This window comes from Ruditapes philippinarum, unplaced genomic scaffold (assembly GCF_026571515.1).
Source record: "Ruditapes philippinarum isolate M1 unplaced genomic scaffold, ASM2657151v2 ctg5172_1_1_1_1, whole genome shotgun sequence".
NCBI lineage: Eukaryota > Metazoa > Mollusca > Bivalvia > Venerida > Veneridae > Ruditapes > Ruditapes philippinarum.
Window position 1 is genome coordinate 74,421 of NW_026863594.1, and position 27,273 is coordinate 101,693.

At 32.8% G+C, this 27,273-nt stretch overlaps 3 protein-coding genes across 3 annotated transcripts; 2 read left to right on the forward strand and 1 right to left on the reverse strand.

The window, feature by feature from the left end:
- Nucleotides 1-1,986: 1,986 nt before the first annotated feature.
- Nucleotides 1,987-8,120, reverse strand: LOC132722620 (uncharacterized). Its single transcript, XM_060707145.1, has 2 exons — nt 7,725-8,120; nt 1,987-5,585 (listed from the first exon to the last, which is right to left on the reverse strand). The coding sequence occupies exon 2, from the start codon at nt 5,540-5,542 to the stop codon at nt 3,053-3,055; it is 2,490 nt and encodes an 829-aa protein (XP_060563128.1). The 5' UTR covers nt 5,543-5,585; nt 7,725-8,120; the 3' UTR covers nt 1,987-3,052.
- A 3,544-nt stretch (nt 8,121-11,664) lies between these two features.
- On the forward strand, nt 11,665-12,429 carry LOC132722622 (uncharacterized). The gene has a single exon (XM_060707147.1). The coding sequence runs from the start codon at nt 11,665-11,667 to the stop codon at nt 12,427-12,429; it is 765 nt and encodes a 254-aa protein (XP_060563130.1).
- A 1,933-nt stretch (nt 12,430-14,362) lies between these two features.
- On the forward strand, nt 14,363-23,089 carry LOC132722621 (tissue-resident T-cell transcription regulator protein ZNF683-like). The gene is made up of 2 exons (XM_060707146.1): nt 14,363-14,472; nt 21,147-23,089. The coding sequence occupies exon 2, from the start codon at nt 21,172-21,174 to the stop codon at nt 22,402-22,404; it is 1,233 nt and encodes a 410-aa protein (XP_060563129.1). The 5' UTR covers nt 14,363-14,472; nt 21,147-21,171; the 3' UTR covers nt 22,405-23,089.
- The last annotated feature ends 4,184 nt before the right edge of the window (nt 23,090-27,273 follow it).

Below are 27,273 nucleotides of genomic sequence, written 5' to 3' on the forward strand. Positions count from 1 at the left end.
AAACAAACATAAGTACAAAAATACATAATAGTTAAAACTTATATAAATATACATGTTTATTCAATAGCATAAAGTAAATATACGGGTACCATTTACTGAATACAAGATTGATACACTTACTTTTGATTGACAATTCTTTGAATACGAGAAAAATACACTGAGAAAACCCCCCTTCAACATTTGAACCAAGTATCTGTATACAGATAAAGCAGTAAGAAATTTCATTCATAAAATCTGATATTTTGTGATGCTGAAGGGCTAAAAATAGTATTTTAAGTCTGCGTGACCTCTTGTTACGCGACTTATTTAGAACAAGCATGCCTGGGAAAGCTGATTCTACGCAACCTTTAGAGACCTTAAGGATTAAGCATTCGCATAGCTATGTTTGTAAATTGATTCTAATGTTATAAGACTTTTAACGAGATTCATTAACTTAAATTTTAGACACAAAAAGGATTACGCCAACAATAACCCTCAACACTGTGTAGAGGCCTGATGACCTCTCCAATCATATAAGACTCGGCTGCTTCGCAACCAAATAAGTATGAAGTGAACATACATATTCAATATTATGATAAATTTTAAATCTTAGTTTAAACCTTTATTTCTTCAAACACATTTATGAAGATTATATGACTTGTGTACTTCTTCATATTATTTAGTAATAATAATATAACATGTTGTAGTTGGGAACCAACTTTACCACAAATAAATACAAATATTGTAGTCATCTTACATGTTACGCTCTGGTCGGCTGTAGTATTTCCTTGCTGATTCCTATTCTAGGTATCTGCACAAGTTATTTCTAGACAAAGTCAGGGATGTGTGGCTTAAATGTGGCTAAGCTTAAACTGAAGTTTCTAGCTTAAGGGTTTATTTGCATTTACCTTTACTTAAACTATTATAAGAAAGACTAAGATTTAGTAAATTTAAATTTAATTTTTAATTCCTTCAGAGTTTATCTAAATTATTATATGAGTAATAAATCAAACTATAGAAGCAAAACACATATGACATAAAAAAAAAAGTCCAAACAACAATTTTAACAGGGGACTAGTTAAAATTTTGATCTGTGCTAAAGTAGCTTAATGTTATTAAACATATTTGTCAACAAGCCTAAGTTTAAACAATAAATTTATAATATAACCTGCTGTAGTTGGAAACCAAACAAATAAATACAAATATTGTAGTCATCTAACATATTTTTCCGCTCTGTGCTCCGGCCGGCATTAATATTTCCTTCTAGGTCTCTGCACAAGTTATTTCTAGACAAAGTCGGGGGGAGTGTGGCTCAAATGTGGCTAAGCTTAATCGAAAATTTCTAACTTAAGGGTTTATTTGCATTTACCTTTACTGAAACTAAGATTTAGTAAAATTTACATAAATCAAAAGATTAAATCCTAAATAACATTACTGTAACCTTGGTATCTTTGATCCGCAGCTTATCTGTGAAAAATTTGTCTTTAAAATCGTTTGACAGTTTCAGAGTTTGACTATTCTAAATATTTGTCATAGGTAACTACTAAAGAATGTAACAATACTGAAAAGGGAATATTCAGTTCAGATTAATGAAAAAGTGAAACATTAATTTCGAAAAACCTTATTAGAGTCCCTATAATAAATACAAATGTAGTAGTCATCTAACATACATTTCTCTACAACAAACTCCCCTCTTTGGAATGTTAAAGCCCTTTTTATTTCAAAACTTAATACTCATTCATATCAAATATATTCCATTTAAGTATGACTTCAAATATCTTAAATTTCCATCTCATCCACCCCAAAAAAGCAAATAAAATATACTTTACAACCATTAATTTTTGAAATCGCTTTTACATAAACAAAAAACAATTACATTCAAATTATGCTTATGACATGTATTTTTTTTTTCATAAATTTTCTAACATCCACATCTTTTTCAACTGTTGTATAATGTCACACACATGTATCAAAAATAAAACAGTAATTATCATACAGAAATCACGTTTGAATGATATTTTTATGCTATTTTACTGTTTGCAAGTAATGTATTTCTTACTTTTTTATAAAAATGAATACCTTTTCTCATTGTTGGCAGATAAAAAGTAAAGGGTTTATTATGCCCTTGCAATTTGTACACTATATCTTTTTGACTGAAGAAACCATTAACTTCTGATATTTAAACAATATAGCAGGTACCATTTGCAAGGCCATTTTTGCCATCAAAAATATCGCACAAGCTCTTGCATACGACGCCAACTTTTGAGAAATATTAAGGACAATTGACACAGGGAGTTGTCCATGGAAAATGGTTAGAAATACAAATGAACATCATCTGTTGGACAAGCTGACAAATATTTTTGAATGCATTATTATCCCTGCAAATGGCTTTGCTATACAAATTCTAATTCATGCCGCTTGACACAATGATTAACATTAAACAATTCTTTTTGCAATGTTGGTCTCTAGAGAAAGGTATCCCTTTACATTTTGCTGAAACATCAAACACGATCCTAAATTATGTTGTTACTTTATCAGTCCTAAGTACGACCGTCAAATCTTACGAAAGAATACGTCATCAATCTGACAACAAAAACTATTTTCTTAAATTTCTCTAATACTTTTTTTTAATCGATTGACAATAACAAGTCTGAATTTAATTGAATGTTGTTCTATATCTAGCCTTATTTTGTTTAAATTGGAGAAGGTGAATGTTTTTCGCTTCGTCATCTTCTCGATCCTACCATCTATCGGTTCCATTTTTCGACAAAGTTGTCATCCTTTATTTTAACAATAACAATGTATAAACTTTACTCTGCAACCAACATCCTGCGAAGGTGAAACAACATTCGTCGTATCTACGATATTTAATTCAACATCGATGTACTTTTGAACGATGACAAAAAATGGAAAAAAGTTCGAACTAAGGAAAATCACTCATTTGCATTTTACTTAACAAGAAACAATTACAATTATTATGTCATCTAACACATATTTCAGCGAACAGTATATAGAAAATGTACATAACCGTACAAGGATCAAAGAGCTTCAATTCAACAACGTGCTAGCTTTTTTACACCGATGCAAGAGCCATCAACAAACTTTTGAGACCCTCGGGTACAACTGTAAAGAAAGAGTCCTCTGATACAGATTTAAGATCAATTGCAATTGTTTTATGCGTTGCATAAAAAGATCCAGGGAGTATTTCTGTCGATTCTGGTAGTGTCACTACTAAAATCAATGTTTTGGTGTTCCTGTTTTCAACAATGCTTTGCATTCTATCAATTATATGTTGCATTTTCTTATTGTCTGTATCAAAATCTTTTAAAACCACGAAAGCATTCGATTTATTCATTATGTCTGTTATTCCAGTTACTTCGGGTGTCCCTGGAGTAATCGCTGGACTATCTGTATTGAATGTTGTTTTCAGTCCAAGATTATCTAAAAGCATCATTAGTTTTCGACCATTTTCGTCGTCATCAAGGTTTGAAAGAATAAAAAGGTCTAATGATTCATTTTCCTCTGCATCTATGTTTGTTTCATCAGACGCTTCAGTATTTTTGTGAGTTTGTTGAGATTCTCTCACAAATCTAAACGCCTCTTTAATACGCATGTTCCCCTTTTGATAATGTTGTCGCCTGAAAGCATCTAAACCAGCCTCGATGAAAACTTCGATGTACAGATGCTTTTCAATAATTGGTTGCCCATCTTTAAGTTGCTTAGACATACATAGAGCGATGACTGCCTCTTCGAAGTTTCTCATTAAAAAATGATGTTTTACAATTCCCTCAATGAACTCCCTTTCTTCTTCTGTGTCATTTGCTAATGTTTGTAGTTCTTGAAGTATTTTAACTGCATCGAGATGCTCATTTAGCTTTCCGTAAAGATACCATAGCTCCTTAAGTGTATCTTTCGTTCTTTCTGTCTCTAATTTATCATTTAGGAGATTCCCGAGTGTCGCAGCAGATTTCCAGCCATTTTCGAGGGATGGAATCTTATCAATAAGGGCACATGAAATCTCAATTGATGATTTTAAATAAAAGTCCCTTGTTGCCTCTAGATCTCTTTTTTCATTCATTTTGCCATCATAAGAGTTGAGTAACATATCACTTATACAAAATGCGGACTGCTCGTAAATATTCGCAAGCATAATGCGTGTATTGAATTTATCATTATTCTGTAATAAATCTGTTAAAACCGTTAATGCAGTTTCAGGTTGACTTATTTGCCTGTAAAGTAAGGCCTTATCGTATATTGCATTCGTGTTTGACGACATTTCATATGATGTATCAAGATACGCAATGACTTTATCAACAACAAGCTTGTGTTCATTGTAGTCTATAATGATTGGTTCTTTTGGACATTTTATTCCAGACCTGCTTTTCAGCCTCGACCGATCGAAGGCTATATTAGTACCTCGGTTGCGACAACGTTCGGGTTTCGTGCTAATTTGTGGAAAGTTCTCTATTCCATCTTTACAGTCCATGAAACGTTGTAGTAATTGCCGAGCTAACCCCCCTCTGTTTAATTCAAGTAGCCTTTTAAACGTCAGGGCAATGTGATGATAACCAAAAGAGGTTGGTTTGATTTGAATAGCTCGAGTTAGTAGATCTATTGATATTTTATGTTCATTTATGTATCGGAAATACTTCCCGCTTTGTTCAAGAACAGATACATCATCCGGATAATACTCAAGAGCTTTATAAAAATAATCTGTCGTATCCATAAAAAATGATGAATGGGTAGGTATCAACTCTTCCATGCCATTTGGAAATACGGATCGATTCCTAGTGACATCATAAGAAATAAAACCCATTTCGACATATGATCTCGCTTTGTATCTCTTGATGCAATCGCTTTCACAATTTTCTAACCCAATTATGTTCATATACAGGTCTAGCGTAACACTGTAATAGTGTTTCTTTTCCTCGATATCTGCTAGTTCGACATTGTTATTCAAATTTGACTGTCTCCGTTGACACAGGGCTTTCCGATACATCCACACACATACATAGTCGGTCGGAACTTGAACTGTAGTGGAGTTAGCAGCAGAGTCCGATACATTATCCAGTTCTTTAATCTTCTCGCAATCTCGAAGAACGTTTTCAAACTCTGACGAAGCCTTCTTATAATTCCGTATTCCTAGTCTTGAATAAGTAAATGCTACCTCAGCTTTTGCGATTATAAAAGCCAATTGATTTTGTCTCTTTATTGCTTTGAGATGTTCACAAAGTTCTTTGCACTGCATTATGTTTTTAAGGTCTCGCAAAGAAAACCATGCTTTATTCGATAAAGCTATCATATTCTCCGGTTCTCTGTCTAAAACTTTGTCGTTAAACTCTCTTGCCTTCACTTGATCTCCAAGATAAAAATGAAGAAACGAAAGGAAATTCTCGACTGTTAACTTTTCCATGTCCGTGCTAAATTCTTTTTCAGAAGATTCCAGTTCAATCTCCAATTTGTGTTTTTTCTTTTTTATTTCTTCACGTGACATGGTAGCTATTGTTTCTGTGACACTGAAGCTAGAAGGGTACTGACTTAGTGTCTTTTTTATTTCCTCCATATCGTTGGCTAGCTGAAAGATAAGTCCTTCACTTTAATTCAATCTGAAATAATAAGAAATTTCAACATAAATGTAATAAATCATTTTTTTTAAATAATGTATTTCTATTTTAAAAAAAATTAAGAACATGATTTAAAGAGATTTAAACAGGTTTATGAAATAAGGGGAAGCGTGTACGGTTTGCACGGTTTGAGATGAAGCACTTATTTTGAGATAGAAGATCAAAACTGCTACTTATAGATCATGTATGTTTTGTGATTGATATTGTTAATGTGTGTATTCCACACTTGCCAAAACATATACGATATATGTATATAATTATGCAAATAAACCAATTTTCAAACATCGAAGAATATGTTAAATGTGTTCGCAAAATATGTGTGCACAACATATTTTATCAATAAATTACATGCATTCATTTCTTAATGGAAAATTTGAGAAAATAAATTTCTAATTACCTCCCTTTATTTACATGAAATGTTAAATTGGGTAATATCTTTATTAATAAAGCTTGTTGGAACTTACAATATTGACAAATCTTAATTTGAGGATCATATGTATGAAATTAAACCATGAAAAAATTGTGTTACAGGATCTTTAACCTATATACATTGTACATGCATATTTATATGCAGGTATAACGTTTCAGTTTTCGTCCTTAGTGTTAAAACGCACTAGTTGTTAAACAACTTTCTTACTGATTATATGTCCTCAAAAGTACATTTACAGTGGCAAAAAATACACCACGACAAAACAACACAGCTGAACGCAATGAAAACTATATCATAAAACATATGTTCGAAGAATTAGTTCGAGCTATTGCTTGATCAGTCAGGTTGCCATTGCTGTCCAGAATATTTTACATTTGCCATTATATTTTTTTAATTTCTCAAAGGATTGTCTTCATACTTGGACAAAACAACCCTTTGGTCAATACCTTCATGTAAACCATACTGACATTTACATTGACTCATAAATGACCTGGACCTTCATTGTCAAATGTTTGACAGGGTTTTCATGATTTTGGCTTGAATTGGCTATTACTTTGTTATTTATAAATGAATTGTCTTAAGACCTTTAAGTGTGTTCAATTGATTCTGACTTTCACTCATCAATGACCTTGCCATTGAAGGTCAAATTAATGAATTGTGAATGAATTTGCTATAATTGGCTATAATTTTGTCATTTGTGAACGAATTGTCTTCAAACATGAGCACAACTACTTAAAGAGAATATCTTTTAAAGTCCGAAAACCCAGCAAGTCCACAAGAGCTGGAAGTCCAAACAGTGGAACAAGTACAAAAGTGCTGCAATTCCAAATAGTGCAGTTAGTCTAAGAGCGCAGCAAGTACAAAGCGCAACATATCCAAAGTCTAAGAAAGGTATTCGTCCTTTTTTCAAAGCAAGTCTATTTCAAAGTTAATAATACTTAGTCACCTTATGTAGTGCACCAACACACCTACTCCTAAATAATTTCTCCCGACGAACACCACATAAATATTTGACAACCTTTATCATTAGATTTTAATTTTACAGCTCATTCTTTCTTTTTAATGCACACGTAAATTGGCTGCGAAGAAATGTGAGTGTTTTTATGTACTTGTATTTTTATTGACGACTCGCATATTAAACCGTACTGAATCATTCCGCAGATATTAATGCGTCCTATTCAAAATAAGGTTAGACCCAGCTGCTTCGCAGCTAAATAAATGCATTTTAAAGACGCTTTCCTCTCTGGTAGAAAAAAGTCAACTTAAGAACTCTTAATTTTACGTAACAGTGTCAAAACACCTGCCAAATTATCTGAAAGATTCTAATTTTCGTATAACATTTCTTGTGACTATTTTCTACTGAGAAATTACGATTATTTTTAGTAATAAAGATTTTTGACAGGTTATATGGCCCTATATATACGGTTGTTTTGAAATGTAACCCGAGCCGCTAGGCGAGGTTTTTATTGTAAACAACCGTTTTTATACGATCATATAACCTGTCAAGAATATTTATAACGAATTTATAATACAGCAAACTTCCTTTTTCAGAGAAAAAAGTGAGATTTCTTCATTAAATGACAGCAGTCGTGTCATAAAACGATATTAACGACACGATTATCCCATGGAAAGCGACTTTACAAAAGTAAGTATAAAAAGGAAAATAGAGGAATATTCAATATTGAGTTTACCTGTTTGTTTATACACATTCTCTTTAACAATGTCCCTCAGTCATTTTTCTTTCAAATGAGGTTTGCAGAACACATTGGCATGGCGACCATAAAAAAAGTTTTTGCCTCTTGAAACAAACTTTAATTTTGTAATTATTTCACGAGTCAGTAAAAAATATTTACATAAGAAAATCTACTAAATCCATCTTGAGTGAAAACAGACACAGCAACGAATTTGTTTGTTATGTTCGCCTTTAAAGTTCAATGTTAGTATTTTCTGAAAATCACTTAGATTTGCTTCATGATCGTTTCGGAATTTAAAATTGTGTACGAACTTTATCTTCCAACGACCTTAAAATAAAGTATATTGTTTGTTTTCAGATAAACCATTTTTGAATCTTCCGTAATATGCTGATAAATAAGATAAAGCCTATCAGAGTGCACTTAATGTATGTATATGATTGATATCGTTAACGTACATGTTATATGCACCGAATCTTAAGAGTTTACAATATATATTAACAATTATATTAGTATAGTTAACACAAACACACAAATCACGTATAGAAAATATATTTCATATTAATTGCATTGCATATTGACCCACCCTCATACTTCAAACGACTAACCCATCACTGCCGTTGGTTCGAAGTCCACCAGGGACAGCGTTGAGGAATGTGAGGAAGCATTGATTTAAGTACGAATATGCACCTGAGTAGAACCACCGACGTTCTGTAAGTCCCGTAAGTTAGCAGAACAACTTCCTCACATGTAAAAATCCAAAGTTCCTGGGTGGGGTTTGAACAGCGGTGAGGGGCAAAACAACCTTAACCACTCAGCCAAAGACACCTAACGATTTGAAGTTCCATTGAAACATATTACTATCACCAGGAAGGTAAAATTTTAGTCGACACAAAATTAGATCCATTTACGTTACTATTAAGTGAATGCAGAGTACTTCTATTCAAAACCAGTCGCAGAGTGTATTTCCATTTTCAGGGTTTTAGTCTTGGTCTGGCTAACACATATTTTTTCTTGTCTATACACACTATCATCTATTATAAATGGTTTTTACAAGGTTAGCTTTTAAAAAAGCTAGTAGCGACTCGCTTCGTAATTTTTTCCAGGGGTGTGTTTAAATGTAAAAATGACAGTTCTGGTAGCTGAAGAGACTTCAGGGAACATCAAAATAAAAGTGACATATAAAGTTATGGAAGCCAGTTCTCTCAGTTTAACATTTAGAGGAATATTAGTATATATGAAGATGCATGTAAACAGATAGAATGAAGTCCCTATGTCTATGCACATTTACTATATGGCCTGTTGACCTTGACCAAAAAATGTTAGATAGGTAGAATTCATAAAGATGTCTCTTTATACGAAGTTAAGTTGTAATATGTTATTTAGTATTGGAATGATTGACAGACACAACGTCACACAAGTCCTAAAGTAAACACAAGTTGTCAATCAATTCAGCCAGAATAACCGGGATCCTATTAAAACATATAGGGATCCCGGGAATTGACCAGTTCAAGAATATAGATTTCAGAAAAGCTGGGATCGTATTAAAACATATATAGGGATCCCGGGATTTGACCAATTCAAGAATATAGTCTTTGATTTTTCCTATCAATTAGGCAAATAATTATAAGTATTGTGATTTCCGCATTTTAAGTGTTAATAAATAGCTCTAAATAAATCTATATCCTAAGTTAAATAAATTTAACGTTCATTACATACAATAAATTTTTTTTTAAACTTAACGTTTAATGGCCTTTCATTACGACAAAAATCAACACAAATATAGTTTATTAGTTTTTTCCTCTATATCTTATACGATCCCGGATCCCGGGCGTCCCGGATCCCGGCCAGTAAATACATACACTAAATACCGGAAAGGATAAAATGACCGGAAAAAAGGAAAAAGAAAAAAATGCACAGAACCTGATGTACACTTATGTTAATTAACCAAACGAAGACTTACTACAGAGAAAACAGGTGAAATCGCTAAATCAAAAGTCAGTGTAAATATGATTTATTGAAAATAATTCATGAAAACAAACATTTTAATCATCATTATATCTTTGCGCTCAAAACAAAACTTGCTGCCTTTTAAAAATGGCGTGAAAATTGAAGGTTTTTTGACGCTATGTCAGATTAAATTTGATTGGCTACATAATTTTGGATCCTAGCCCTGATAGATAAATTTTGTAGAAAGCTGGAAGCCAAGCTTCGATTAAATTTTTGGATGGATTCGGAGTTTTAGGTTGTTTCTCAGTAAAATCCTAACGTAATACCGGCTCGCCGTGGCGAGCCGGCATAAGACTACACAGTATGTTTGGAGAACGATATTGAGCACATTCGTCCCTTGCATGGTCTTTGATCTATTATCTGTATCCATAATTGAGTCAAGTTATTCTGTAGATTATTATGGGTTTTTTTGGTTCTTTTTTCATTCATTCAACTTTTTTCTTTCTTTTTTTCATTCATTCAACTGGAAGGGCTATTCCTACCCTGGGATTCAGGCGTTGATATTTTTTTGCTTCATAACATACGCGCTATTTCATACTAAATCGTCATAGATAACACAACATCTCTGGTTTTGATAGTATCAACGCCAGTGTCGATTTGCCGTACAGAAGCACATAAAAAAATCGACAGACTGGAGCCAAGGCTAGGCTATTCCCCTTCTTTAGCTGAACATTTGATTAAGGTCGCATTTGCAGCTTATAATACTGATGGCCTAAAAAATCACTGTTTAGTCTGATTATTCACGAAAATGGCATAGAGATTAACTTTTTCTTTATAGACCTACTGGTTTCTTGGCAATATTATTATTATTATTATTATTATTATTTTGATGTATATTTAGAACAACGAAGAAATGTACATATCACATAATATTAACCAGCTAAAAGTCCATATTTGTATACTATATTTTATACTTATTCCTATTCTGTCCTATTATAATAATATCAATATTATGATTGATAATGATGATGATGATGATGATGATGATGATGATGATGATGTAACTCGTGTATATGTCGCTCGTAGATTTGATCTGACCGGATTACACTGGCGCTTTTTGCGACTCGTGTCACCATGGCCTAGTAAAATGAGTACATGCTTCAATAAAATATATTTTTAAAAGTAACACATTTTATTATAGCAAGGATGGTATCTCCAAATCGAACAATGTGTTCATTTATCAACAATATAGCTGTGATTTTATATCATTTCCAATTAACTAGCAGGTTAAACTGCAGGCCTTGGATATCTTAAAAATGGGCACATTTCTCATAAGTATTTCAAATAATGATTTTACACAATAGAAATGTATCATTTGGATATTCTTATAGCATTTGCTGAAAGAAATATTGATAAAGCTTAAAGTTAATTAGTTTGAAAACAGATTAATGATGAATAATAATATTTTGTTCTGAAACATATTATTATGTCAGCGGGAAAATGAGTTTCTAAAATGTTGTAATAACCATCGAGTCAAAACAGCGTTGAGGCGTGAATACATACATGCAAGGGACAGTTTCGATAAATCGTTGCGTCAAGCAGAACGCGCGTACAGGAAAGAAAAATCTATTGAAATAAAAACTATATCGACAAATAATCCCAACGAATTCTGGGATAAGATAAACAAGCTGGGTCCACGTAGTGATAAATCTATCCCGTGTGAAATTATAGACGAAAATGGTAACGTTGTGCGAAATGAAAACGAAGTTCTTGAAAAATGGAAGCGTGACTTTGAGAGTTTATACAACGGAACAGATAATAGCGAATTCGATAGTGAGCATTATAGACGGGCAAAGGTGCATAAATTACTATTAGAAAACAATATCAATGATCCTTTGTATACCTCAAACGTAACGCTTAACGGCAATATCACGTTAAAGAAGTGAATGACCTTGACCTTGGTTTTGAACTTAATGGTAAAAAGGTTTCAATGCTGTTGTATGCAGATGATATCGTTTGTATAGCTAAGACAGAGGAAGATCTACAACGTATTTTAGACACGTTACGTGATTGGTGTAGACGTTGGCGCGTACTCATTAACACTGAAAAATCTAAGTGTGTTCACTTCCGCCGAGGCCGCGCTGCATGCACAGACTTTTCATTCAGGATTGGTGAAAACGTGTTAGAGCTTGTAGATAGTTACAAATATCTTGGTGTAACTTTCCATTGCAAGGGTGACTTCTCATCAAATGCCGACATTCTCGCAAAAAGCGCTGGAAGGGCCCTTGGCAAAACTATTGCAAAGGTTCGAGACCTAAAGCACTTTGGTTTTAATACATTTGAAAAACTATTTGATTCATGCGTTGTGCCAATTATGAATTACTGTTCGAGCGTGTGGGGTTACAGAAAATACCAAGTTATGGAGAATGTGCAGCATCGTGCGATCAGGTACTATCTTGGTGTCCACAGATTTGCACCTATACTTGCAATTACTGGTGACATTGAATGGGTTCCCACCAACTACAGGCGATGGTTAAACATGTTACGAATGTGGAATAGGCTCGTATCGCTCGATGACAATAGAATAACAAAACAAGTCTTCAATGTGGACTATAGCCATTGTCAAAATAACTGGTGTAGCGAAATGAAAGATATTATGTCGAAAATTGGAATGAATGATAACTTTATAAACCGCCAACCAATTAATTTAGCAACAGCTAAACATTCTATTATTGAACACCACAAAACTGACTAGGCTACAAAAGTAACCCAAGTTGCAAAACTGCGAACTTACATGCAATTTAAAAGTGATTTTGGTAAAGAATCTTATTTGGATCTTAACTTACCACGAAACGAGCGCTCTCTTCTCGCACAATTGCGGTGCGGTATCCTACCACTCCGTGTAGAAACCGGGCGGTATGTTGGTGAAACACCAGAATAGAGACTTTGCAAATTGTGTAATACTGGTTCCGTTGAAGATGAACTGCATTTTGTAATGAATTGTTCTTTATATCAAGACACTCGACATAATTATCTCAGTGAAATCCTTTTAAGTGACCAATATGTAGATATGAGAGACTGTGATAAATTTGTAAACCTTGTAAAACATCACCCAAGAAGATTAGCAAAGTACTTGGTAGCCGCATATTTGAAACGTAGAAGCAATTTGTTCCAAAGATAAAGTAAACATTTATTTAAATAAATGTTTGATCCGCTCATATTTGACACTATTCGTACGTACTATGATGAGATATGAAACTATTTTATCGTTAAAGCATACTTTAATAAATGTTCAATTTATGTGTAATGCGTATCACAGATGTAGTTTACAATTTGCATGTTTTCATTAGCCGTTTTCGTCAACCAGTACTTGATACAGTTGATATTGTTAAAGTATATCTGTTACTCAGAATCTTATTATTACTTTTTCATTGATATAAGCATGTTGTAATATTGTGCAGTATAATTATGTGTAACACCACTTTTATATTACACACTTACATGCTGGTAATGACTACTAGTCTACTAGAATGAAGTTACGTTAATCACATATTTAACATATTTGAACATTGTTTATTTTCCTAGTGTAGAACTTGAATTTTCGTTTCGTTTAAGAACTTCACTTATAAAACAAGTAATACAATACACACTTGTTCGATTCCATGTCCCGGCCTTGCTAGATTTGTTTTTGGTATAAGGCTGGTTATTGCATGAGATCGTATATCGGCGATGCATGTTTCTTGATTGAGTCACATTTTGCTAGACAGTTATGTCAGAATGACGTTAACGAGTTCTTAAATGATGTACATTTTTGTATTTTTGTATACTGTACTGATCTCAAGTAATACTAAGTAATACTAAGTATCTAAATATGTACGTTAGAAGTATGGTTTCACTGTAAACATAATGTTACATTAATAATTGTTATTGAATCCTATAATTACTATACTAAAATGAATACAATTGCTAACCTGTACTGTTGTTTACAGTATATTTACTATACTCATGACCATTGATTCGCTTATTGTTTTCATGTTTATTGTTTTGACAAGTATTATGTGACTTATAGGCCCGATGGGCCGGGTGCATGCCTTTATGTAACTGTATATTGTCATCATTATTTATGTTTGCACATGTCACTTTAATAAAATATTTACTTACTTTATTATTATTTTTTGCTATATAAATATAGAAAATATCGGAACATGTATGTCACACTTGTCAACAATATTCATGTATTATTATTATTTTGTGAACAAAACAAATGTCGGGCGACAAAACAGACAGTTAAAAAAAATCTAGACATAATTCTTATGAACAAATAATTATTGCTAGCTTCAGCAATTGTAAATTTGTACACAAACTACAATAATAACTCTTAATCAAATGATTTCTCATAAGTATGGACAAACATTAGCACGGACGGACGACCATACGTCCTTCATGGCGTTTGACACAGGATAGAGCTTTGGTAAATTCATCAATCATAGATAGCATTCAAACGAGAGAAAAAAGTATGTAAAATAGAACTTAAATCCTTTATTACATCTCCGTGAACAGCTGAAGCTGTCATAATTCTTGTCAATTTACTATTTACCCAACATATAAAATATGATATCGGTATTACTGTATCGATTTGTAGGCGGGACTACTTAATGAATTAGAGCCACGCGATTCGTTTAAGTTATAATTGCGATTATAAATATCTTTCATGTCCAATATTTATAAACTACCGCATGACATAGAAAAGTTCGACTTTATCACGAACTTCGAGATGTTGTGAGAATCTACTTATTACGTAAGTCGTTTATTATTATTATTATTATCATTTTCTGATTCGTTTTATTTGATCTAATTGTTTTTAGATATTAATTAATCACTTCATACATGATTATTTTCTAAATAAAGTAACTTGAAAAATTTATTTTCAAAACCTCTGCCTCAAATTTATTTAGTAAGGACGGATTGTAACAATAGTTTAGTCATGTATATCCATAGATGTACGAAAAATTAATCACTTAATTAACACTTGGCCTAGGTTCTTTACCAAAATTTAAATTTTCATTTCTTTGATATATATGACATGATTAACGAATACACCGTGACGAATGTCGGAAAATTCCCGTAAATGCAATTTTTATAAAACATGCATAGCTCTGTCCGGAGATCAAACGAGCTAGGCACTTTGAGATGCGCACATGCACTTTTTGAGAGCTACATTTTAAACAAAATAGAAGAGAAAAAATAGACTTTATTGAGAATTTTGACAAAGTTAAAACATTATCAACATTTATTGTATTTTTTTTCCTTTCGAATTTCTCGTACGTGTTTCTTTGAATTTGATAAAGAAAATACCATAATGTAAAATGTATTTTTGGCTTTTTTGTCATTAAAGAAAAGCAGAATTTTTAGTTAAACGTTTTATATTTGCTTTCACTACCTGTTTTATTTTTCTTTACTTTCTTTCCTTCATAAAATTTCCAAAACCAGTAATTAATAGATTTCGTGAAGAAAATTGTTGGAAGAAAATTGATGATATAATTCATGGGTTATCCTTTAGTTCCCCTATGTGATACGAACTATATAAAATACATTTTTTGCCAGGCGTATGTTAAAGGGAATAAATGATGGCAGACTTAATATAGATATCAGTTTGTACAGATTCCCATATAATCTAAGGAGGTGTGTAAGGAAACGGTCATTGGTATGTTGGTCTGGGATTTGTACCCGGCTTTCATTGGGTTTACTTGGCTGGGTTGTTTTAGTGCCTTGGCGTCCCTAGTAAAACTTATTCAAGGAGAATACAAAACTTTAACCAAAGTTTTCCTACAATAACCGTATTAAATAAACAATAAATGTTTACAATATTACACTTTAAAGCAGCATGCCTCAAAATTGATACTTATTTTCGTATGTATTAAAGAGAAAAGTATTGTCAAGTGCACAAAGAAAGTAATTTACACATTGCAAATGGCACTTAAAATCTACGAAAATTACAAAAAATAGATAAAAAGAATGCACTTACTGCGCTAGTCACGCAGTAGCAATAAAGTGATGAATAAAGAAAAATCAGTCTTTAATTGCATTTAATTGCGAATATTTTTATGTTCCTTAAAATGTAAGTACGTCTTTCTCAAAGTTGATTTTCTTGAACAGTTTTTGCCCATCTGGAAGCATACATCTTTAATGACATTATCGTCAGATTTATCGTTGGATATATCGACAAAGAAAAAAAATCGTGCAAAATTTGAATTTCTAAAAATCTTAAAATCTTTTTTGTCATAATTTGTGCATTTTAATACGTTTTCCCATTTAGGAAAATAAATATGCGTAGAAGAAGCGTATTTTTTTCAAATATACAAGCATCAATTACACGTAGTCATGTGATACTATTTTTTTTTATAATACAGGACGTTTGTAACGTCGCTTTTCATTGGACAATCGTGCCGTCTTTATAGTTTAATATACAAGGCTGCTGTCAATTTTTGAAAAAAATCTTACTTTTTCTCAAGAAAAGGAAGTTTGCTGCATTATAAAATCGTTATAAATATTCCCGACATGTTATATAACCTATATTAACGGTTGTTTGCAAGCGGCTCGGGTTATATATACAGGGACATATAACCCGTCAAAAAAAATAACTAATTATATAACGTGATACTGAAATCCCTTAAACTAGTATGGAAAGTTCAAAATCCTAAGCAGGACGAGTCCATAATTATAAAGACAAGAGAGTTATGGTTCTGTTTTAGTAATTATCTTCATAAGACACTAATTTAAGTATATTGAATAATCTTTAAAATAATAAGGAATCTACGTTACAGTGTAAAAGGACATTGTGCGGTCTTGTCGGAGCTTGATCCTTGGACGTTCGGCATCTCTACAGACTTATGTCCCCTTTATTCTCTAGATTTAACCATCATACAGATAAATATAATTAAATAATTAGTTTACAGATTTTTAACATTTTAAATAGGTATAGCTATTCATTTAAAATCCAAAGATTTTCTTTTCTTATAATTGTCGTCTGCTGTTCTCTCGAAGTTTTTGGCAACTGATTCTGCCTTTTGCAACTAGTGCTGTCTGATCATGGTTTGCACTGTTCAGTCAGTAAATATTTGACTTTTCCCCCATAAAATGATGAATAGTTTTGTCCAAATGGAAAGATGGACAAGTCCATTTAAGGTAAATGAGTTTTTTTAACCTCGTATTTCGCCTTTAATAACCTAATGTTTTAAATATTTAATTTAACCTCGTATTTTAATTATTTCATTTTTGCTCTTCTTTTAAGTATTAAAAGTATTGCCTTTAACCTCGTATTTTGCCTTTAATAACCTAGTATTTTAAATATTGAATTTAACCTCGTATTTTAATTATTTCAATTTTGCTCGTCTTTTAAGTATTGGCTTTAACCTCGTATTTAAAATATTGCCTTTAACCTCGTATTTTACCTTTAATCTTTTAAGTTGTGCCTTTAATCTCGTATTTTAAGTATTGCCTTTAAATAACCTCGTATTCGTATTTGACTGAGGATGTAAATTTTTATAGTAAAGCATTCGAACAAGCATATTTTCGCCTCATTTATTTTTTACATGTGCTTGTCGAATGTCTTTCTTTACGACAAGTTGGATGGTAGTAAGCATGTTTAAATAAAGAGCACGCCCTTAACAGCACCAACATATATGTGGCCAGTAAGTGGGATCTGTTCGAATTATCTAAGAAACAAACTAATATGCAAAGTTAAATATTTTATTATTTTCTAATAAAAAATTAAGAAATATTCAATATTTATAATACTTATCACTTTACGGTGACAAAATATGGATTTTTCCTTTTTTCTTACTTGTATTTGTGGAGCTAAATCAGAGATGAACGCTATCATTTTTTTTCATTTGACTGGGGTTATCATATGTGTAGCAGAAAAATTGTATCTTTGTAAAAATGATTTATCTAAAAGAAAGAAAGAAAGAAAGAAAGAAAGAAAGAAAGAAAGAAAGAAAGAAAGAAAGAAAGAAAGAAAGAAAGAAAGAAAGAAAGAAAGAAAGAAGATAAAAGTATCAAATGAACTTTGTATCTGATTATATATCTTATAAATTAAACGGGTTATTAAGTATGAAATTGAAAGTATTGAAGTTGACTTTTACCCAAGGTTGGTGGCCACAATAAATTGCTTATTATCTACGCAAGATCATTTTGACAAATTGCTCCTAATGTGAAACATAAGGTCGCGCATATCAATAAAAGAACGGTAATTTGAATTAATGATTTCTTTTTTGTCTGTCCGCGTACGTTACTAAATACCGTAATTGCTAGTTGTTACTCGAGTGAACCCGAAAATTTGAATTGCAGAGGTCATATTTAAATAATGGTATATAATTGATAATTGTTATTATTGGCCTATGACACTATTGTCTTCTTTCATGATACGGGGGTAATAAAATCTTGAAATTGAAAAATTAAATGTTTTCGCTTTATAATATTTTTGGCAAGGTCGAGGTGACTATAAACGGTGTATGAAAGTAAATTTAAAGATATTTACAGATAACTTAACGAGATTTTTATGCCATACTAAGGTATTTGTGCGAAAAAGGAAACAGTTAGGTTCAGGGGTTAAGCTAAAATCCGTGTTATAACTAAAAAAAAAATGTAACAAAAATCATATTTCCACGATGTCTAATATTAGTAATTGCCTCTTCACATGTTATTTGTGTCCAATATCATCTACCTTTCCCTCCGATTGTCTCCGCAGTCAGTATAACAAGTATCTTTTGGTTTTATCAAGATATAAAGGCACATTAGAAATGTTCTATATTTTATTTCTCAAAGATTTGTTTAATATTTGTTCACAGGTTATTCTTTGACCAATTATGGGAACAATCTTTTGCGTCTGTTACATTTTGGCAATTTAGCACAGTTGCAATGGTTTAGTAGTCAAAATGCTACATTTTGCTACTTTAATGACAAATAATTTTACATTCAGCGCTTCTGTCTTCAAGTGATAAGTAGCAAATATTTCCTTAATGTCAAGAACAGCTAAATTATTAATGTCATGTGATACTGTGAACTACTTATAAACGATGATGCACGTCTGCTCAGGAATATTGAATTATAAGTTTATATTATAAAATACCAATTAATGCTAAGAATGCTTAGTTGTTGTTGTTCTTGTTGTTGTTGTTGTTGATGATGATGATGATGGTGTTGTTGTTGCTGTTGTTGTTGTTGATGATGATGATGATGATGATGATGTTGTTGTTGTTGTTGTTGTTGTTGTTGTTGTTGTTGATGATGATGATGATGTTGTTGTTTTTGTTTCCATCCGAAGACTCAGCATTCATATTATTTCGTCAGATATTCAATATGTCCTGAAAGTCGAAAAGATATAATAGCAGGGGTTTTTTTTTTTCGAATAATAAATTATAATACGCATATTGAGCGACATACAAAAACAAGAAAATTGTCCAAAATCGTGTAGTCCATTAAATCAAAATTGTATGAAATTAATATCTCAATCAGTCGAAAAATAAACAAAGTTAACATATAGTTTGAAACGTACAAACAAAAGTGTTCTTTCTACGTTGATTTCTGTTTGACCTTCGTTTTGGTGATAAATATATACACAGTTATGCGAATTAAGTGGTTATAAAGCTATTTAACCATTTCATCTGCTATTTTCGGTATTTGTTTAACTTGTTTGAGTTACAAGGAACTGTAATACAATACAGCAATACAACCGTTGGAGTGTAACATTGTAAAGTCTCAGATAAGCTGGTGGTGATGATAAAATTCTTCAAATGAGAAAAAAAGAGATACGATTAAAGGCCCATTATGCCTCAGGAATTTTTGGTAAAATGTTATAGTTTCTAATAATTACTTATTGGCCATTTACCTGAACCATCATTTGCTTTTGTTGATTTTGGCGTTATATATATAGGGATTTAGTATTTTGTATGGAAGTCAAAATACTACTTTGTTTACATTTTGCTACTTTAATGCCGGTAATTTCACATTCAGCGCTACTTTCCTTAAGTGATAAGTATCTAACATGCATCTAACCATTATTTACACATTATAGAACTCGTGTTCCTTCTAGCTAAAGAAGGGCAAATTAATTCTTTTCTGAGGCATAATGTCCATTTAATGCAAGTACACAAACAATATTAACAACGAAGCAATCATAAATATATGTATACATGTATTTATACGTTCTTAAAAATAATTTTGAACAAACCTAAATGGTGTTGTTACATACGTCCGAAGCGAGACTTATAATATAAGGCAATTACTCAGTCCCTTTACAAATCTTGATTGCAACAGTTCATTTTCGTTGCTGTTTTTGCTGTTGATTTTTTTTCTCGCTCGTTTACGTGATAACTGAATCACCAGACTCGTCCTTTTATTATTCAAAATTCGATTTCTATCATCAATTTGCCCTTTTAGACTTAAAATGTCGAGAATTTGAAAGCTTATGTAATAAATCGCATAATAAATTGAGTTTCCCTAATTGAATCCCGTTGTACCTTTTCATGAGACTATTGTAGCCATTTCAGTAACCAGATCAGATTCGAGCTCAGAGGTATCGTGTTTGAAAGATACATTTATTTATGGACATTAGGAACTTCCGGTTTTGGGGGGAGATGTACATAGAACTGCTGTTGAGAAATGTTATTTAGTTTTTGTATAGATGTTGTTTTTTTCTAAATCAAAGCAAGTTGCTTTTACGATCCCATTCACTTCCTTTTTCTATTATCTATGTAAACAGATTATTAAAACTGAAACGTTTCATGTTTAGAAGAACCATTATTTCTATCCGGAGTAAAGAATAAAAAAAGAAGTGCTTGAAAAAAAAAATAGTCCGAAAAAGGCCGACGCGCGTATTAGTTTTTGTTTCCTTTTCAATAGCGTGCATATGATATCTCTCAACGTTACTTTAACATCTGTCAACACTATTGAGCGGTTAACACATCAATGGTATCTTTCTGTTCTGAATTTCTATTGATAAACCCCTTCAAGAAATTAAAGTAAAAGCTACAGTTAACGCGAATGCGAGTAGACAAGATGCAAAAGGACCCTCAAGTAATTGCAGTATTTTATTCGATATATCGACACCCTTCTTAACAAGTCCTTAAGATCACTCTTACTGAGCGAAGCCCAGTACAATCTCTATGCAACAATGGCGGTGCACTAAACATTTGAAAAGTGAAACATCGACTTCATACAACTGTTTTCTTTTCGTGAATTTCATGATACAATAAGCGTTTATTTTTCATTACAATTGAAAGTGATGTCTGAAAAAAAAATATTTGTGCACGAGCAATTGCTAAATAGCCTTGATTTTTTTTTTTTTTGAATTACTTTAAGAGGTAAACTGTTCATTGTCGAGATTTTATGATTTTTTTTTCATTTATAAATTCAAGAGTATTTTATTTAGTCCATACTGATCAAGTTATAAATGATTCGATTGTTTTGCAGGTGTGAGAAAAGTATTTGAATCAAAATGGCTGGTGATCATCGATTCGATTTCAATGGAAGGGATTGTAACAAGGGACTCGAAGATTGTGATGAAAGCAAAGCAATAGATTACAGTATATGTGAAAGAAACATGTCTAAGCAGTCTGCTTATAGCGTGAACAACGAGGAGAGCCTTCGTCTTCAATCCAGTAGCATTGACCTTTGTTCACCTTTTGGATTTCAAAAACCTACACCGTACCACAAGAATTACGATTTGTCTAAATACAGACGACATGTCAGCCTGGAAAACGCAAACGGCTTGAAAGACAACGTATCTAAATATACAACTTCTGATTCAGAAAAAAAATTTCAAGTTGGCAATTACTTACGAGAATCGTTCGGAAAAACGTTGGAAACATGGCCTCTTTTGGGGGTTCCTTCGGCTTTTCATTTCTGCAATGACTTTTCTAAAGAACGGCTAAATGCCAACCCTATAATGACATTCTACCCACATATTATGTTGGATTTACCAAATATGTATAGGTATACTAGTCAATATCCGGTTTTACATTCCGGTACTCCCCCGTTTACCGCATATGACAAACTTTTAACATCTGATGCCTTCTTTCGGTATGAAGCGAGTAAATTTAGAATGTATCAAAATCCTTTAGATAGCGTCAATATGTGTATTGAAAAGTCATTAAATCCTGAGACTGTGAAAGAGAAGGGTTTGTCGCAACGGGACGGAGCGCTAAATCTTTCCGTACAGAAAAAACCGCGAGCTGAACGCGGCCATAAATCTCTACCATACCCTTTGGCGAAAAAAGACGGAAAGATGCATTACGAATGCAAATTTTGTATGAAGTCGTTTGGTCAACTGTCCAATCTGAAAGTACATCTGCGAACACATACCGGTGAACGTCCTTTTACTTGTCGGACGTGCGGGAAGGGTTTCACCCAGTTAGCGCATCTGCAGAAACATCATTTAGTTCATACGGGTGAACGTCCACATGAGTGTTCGGTTTGTCACAAACGTTTCAGCTCTACGTCTAACTTGAAAACACACCAGCGCCTACATAATGGAGAGAAACCATTCGTGTGTAAACAATGCCCAGCAAGATTTACACAGTTTGTACATCTAAAATTACACAGAAGAATACATGTTAATGAGCGGCCATTTGAATGCCCGCATTGTAACCGGAAGTACATCAGTCCGAGCGGACTGAAAACCCATTGGAGAGGAAGTGACTGTCCACAGAGAGTGCCGCTAGGTGTGTGAAAATGCAATGATGTTACAAACATACATTAACTGAGACATAAAACATCAAAACAATTGAATTATTCAACTGTTTTCTGATATATTAGAATATTTACAATAGTTGTAAGATATTTATAATAGTTGTATGCGATGTGTCCGTTCCCTGATAAACTATACCTTTAATGCATATCATATCCATGCACACATGTATAACTATCTAGATATACAAAGGAAGCGAAATGTGAAATATGCGGAAATTGAAACCAATACCCTTATACCCGAATGATAGCAACATATAAAACACATTCGGTTACTGTCGAACGTCAGCTTTCAAAATCTGTTGCAGCGTAACTCTACACGGATGATTCAGATTTTTATATTGACCAGAAATTGAAAACAATGCTTATCTCTGAATCTGTAAAGCATAATGGCAAGGAAAATGAAATAAATAATGAAAAATAACCCGAAACAGCCGGTTGCTTTCTTTATAGCAGTACTCGGTCATACTTTTCTCTAATTACTGATATACGCGTGCGCATTCACTCTCGCCCGCCACTCTTAAAGGATTTATTACGAAGGGAAAATATTTTATTATGAAAACAATATTTATTTATGTAACATGTGGCGCTGTTTTGTTATCAGAAACAGCTTCTTATGTGTGTAAAAGGCTTTAAATGTTGACAATATTAAATAAATTATAATCATACTTAAACTGTTTACTGATAAATTCTAGTAAATCTGACAATCCCCGCTGTTGCTCAAATTTGATTTACTTCTCTTTAACGAGCGCACGTTTTTTTCCTCCGAGTAAATTTTAAAGCACCACGTTGTCTACAAAACCTGCAATGTACGGTTTGACAATGACAACCTTTCGGCCATTTCCGCCAAACTCCGGATAAGAAAACCGAACAAGAACGGTACAAATTATTTTTTTTAAATATAGATACATAAAATGTAAATGCTGGAGTTTCTTGAGTGAGTTTATCCTGTTATGTCATATAAAAGTATAAAATTAATTAAGTATAAAAACTACATTAATTTTTGCTTATCATACTGTGTTGTTAGAAACCAGAAGTACAAGTGACTTAATTATAGTGACTGAGAGAGAGGCAATGCATGTGCCTAAGTGATAATATGTGCAGTGTGCATGTGCAGTGGGTAATATAGGCAGTGAGTAATATATACACTGGTAGATATGGTTTATATCTTACAGTGACAATTTGAGTGTTTCCTCGAATAAGACACTGGAATGCCACTTTTGGATAACGGACACCAAACCGATGTTTCAACCATTTCGAATGGTAATTTTATAATGAAAAGTCTGATATGAACACGTTTGACTTTATTACTTCCAATTCTATACATCGGTGTGAGGTTTCAGGCACAGTCATATTATAGGACACGTTTTATTTAAAACAAACGTTTAATGACAACGATTTTCACGCAGGCGCTGTGCGTCAGAAGAATTTAAAAAACGCTTTTAAAATATCCTTACATGGCTGACTTCTGGGAAATGTAGAATTTTTTCTTGAGATTTGTATTTTATTTTGCTAATTGACAACGTTAGAAAATAACTTCGTCTATTCATTCGTCATTGAATATTAACTAATGGGTCAATTAATGGCCTTAATTCTTCAGTTTCAAATCTTTGTGGCTGAATTGTATGAATTAAGACGTCTAAAAGCTTGTCACTGCTAACGAAATTAAAGCTCATCTGGATAAACATTTATTCAAACAATGAAGCCCCGATCTTGTTACATTCGATGCCTGTAACCAAACACGAATTTACAATTAGTCTGTTTTTTCATTATTTTATATTTCTGAGAAGAAATTATTTAACCTTAACCTCAGGCATTTGATAACCACTGAGTGTTTTTTGTATGAATAGATCGAAGCACTGCAACTGAAGAATATTAAAATTTTGATAATCGAAAGAATAAATTTAAAGGTCGCTGGGGGATAAAGACTTTAAATCGCGAAACAATTCCCTTTTGTACTTTGGATTTCTACACATTTCAGGTGTTTCTTTTTAACAAGCTGCCTACTAATATATGTCAAATTATTGCTAATGCCAAATGTATAAATAAATTTATGCTCTGTATTTTACCTTAAGCTTGCTACTGTCCTTATTAATTATAACTACCAAAGCATCTACTCTCCGTAATGATGTTATTGCCTAGCAATCTACCGTACCTAAATGATGTCATAATTAAAGTATCTTCCCGCCTCATCAAGGTATCGACCCTTCAGCTTTTATTTTCTGTTGAAAAAAAACAACAATTCCGTGTTGTTTCAAAGTCAGTATTTCAGTTATTTTATTTTGGAAAAGTGCATCGTGTCACTATTAAGCCTTCTTCAAAATAGCGTTCAGGAAAGCTGAAGGCCGCTTTAACTGGTGATCTACCAGCCTAAAGAGGAACTGCACTGAAGGTGAATATATGGTGGTTGATTTGGTATATTGCGCGTTGCGTTGTCGAAAACGCAACCTATATCGTTATCGCCTTTTCGTCTTGTCGCTAGCGGCAACACGACAAAGCGCCAAACGGCGCGTTGTCGCGCTGTCGTCCTGTCTCTAGCGAAGCACGCCAAACGGTGCGTTGTCGTGCGGCGCGATGTCTCCCTGTCACTTGGCTTATAAGCCAATCCTTCGATTTCAACCGAGCGACAATGTGACATCGCGATAACACCACACGACAACGCGCAGTTTGAAACTTTACATTCATTGCTTAGTACTACTTGGTTCCAGGAACGGATTTTAAAATGACTAAAAAAATGCCTGGCCCAAACATCTCCGCCATTGTATCTTTAATTAATCTACTTATATTTTTATAACTACATTCTTTAATGTACCCATGTAAATTCCTATATTTTTTCTAATTTACATAGTAGTAATTTATTAACAAACAGTAATTGGAAAGCAACCTTTTTGTACGATGCCCCGCTGGGTCCTAAATATGTGGCTAAGTTTTGTTCTGTGCATGAACGTCGCTTTGACTTACAAAGGGAAGAAAGATAACTCGTGAACTCTTAACAATATGTTATAGTCTTGCATTAAAAATATGCATTAAGTTATCCTGTTTTCTGGTACATGTAATTATCTTTCATCTATAGAAAATAGATTAATTAATGCATAAAATTATCCTGTTTTATCGTAATTATCGTGGGGCTTGACTATAAACTGAGGTGGATAAACTTTACGTAACTTTTATCCATAATATTTTTTGCCCTATACACTGAAAAAATACCCTTTAAGACATTAAATAATAACCATACAAAATACGAAAACTTTTAGAAGTTGTATTGTACTGGATTTTTACGTCTCGTCAGGGTCTTTCAAACAGAATGAAATATTATCTTGTGATTCTTTTGATTGCTGCACACTGGTCAATATATAGGGCTATATGTGATCATTTTATATCTGCGTATCCCTTCAAGTCAATTGTGCCACTCTTAATTGTTTGAAATGCATCGTCAACTATAGGGATTCAATATAACTAAACTATATTTATCACGCCAGAGGCTCGCATAATATAATTTTATTCAACTCGATAAATTCAGTGTTGAACTTACACTCATTCAATATCCTCTATATAATATAATTATCAAAATTAAAGTTGAAATTTTAACATAATTTTCTTGATTTAGGCCTACTGGTGTATATTTTTTATCTACTTTTGTCACATTTTAATCTGAATTTAAACATAGGCAGCGCTATATAACGTAGACCTCCACCAGCCTTCAGCACGCCCGAGAATTTCTTAAATAAATCTTTGATCAAGGGAAGTAACCACTGAAAAAACGTGTCATCGTAATTTTTACAAGTTACAGTTCACACAGTCACCGTCCATGCAGCGGTTTTCAAATTAGGTTACCTTCAAATTAACGAGGTAATAAAGTTTCCTTTTAAAAGGAAAGGCTTGCACAGTTGTGCCTTCATCCCAACCCTTTAAAATTGTTTTTTTTTTGGTTTCAATTTATTATCACATTTTTTTTTGAATTACGGTATTTGTAGATCTATATCATAAAGGGTTTATTTAGATCTAGTTGTTTTTTGTTTTTTTTTTGGAAAACTGAATATTTTTTGTCAAAACGATTTGAAATCTATTCTCTATTGTATAAAACTAATAAAGAAAATGATCAATCGTAAAAATACTAACGTGATACTGAAGGAAAACAAGTGTGCACATTTCATTTCCCCTTTTTCGCAGCGAAATCATTCCTTTGCTTTATAGACAAGTAAATGCACTAAAATACTTCGTTACGTGGTACCAATTAATAAGCATGTATCAACTATGTTACACGATCACAAATAGACGATGCGCTATCTGTAGATCAGCACGTGGCAAGGTTAATGATATGCATGGGCTATTTTTAGATTACCTCACCAAGAAGTTGAATTGCGTTCAGTAGATCTAAATATAACTCGATCATGCGTGATTTGGTAAGCAGGACCACCCTTTGAAGACGGAATACTACTACAGTCACCATTCTCTATTGTATAAAACTAATACAGACAAAAAAACAATTATAAAAGAAACTAACTTTTGCGTCTTGAAAAACAATTGAAACGGAACAATTTCGTTTATAATTTATTACGTTTAAACCGATAAATCAAGTAAAAATAGAAATCCTATTTATATAAACAAACTGGGATTACCGAAGTAACTAAAATAGCTTAGATTTCCGTAATATTACTTCGTATGATTCCGCAGTATGACGGAATCGCCCGAATTGTCACGATTGCAATCGGAACTACATCGGCTATTATCATTAATTTGAAGAGTGACGGAAAAGGCCGAAAAGTTGCGATTGGCACGATTGCAGCTGGTTTCCAGTTCAATCATGCACCAACAGATGTAAGCAGGAAACCACCTAACCGGAACAAGTTTT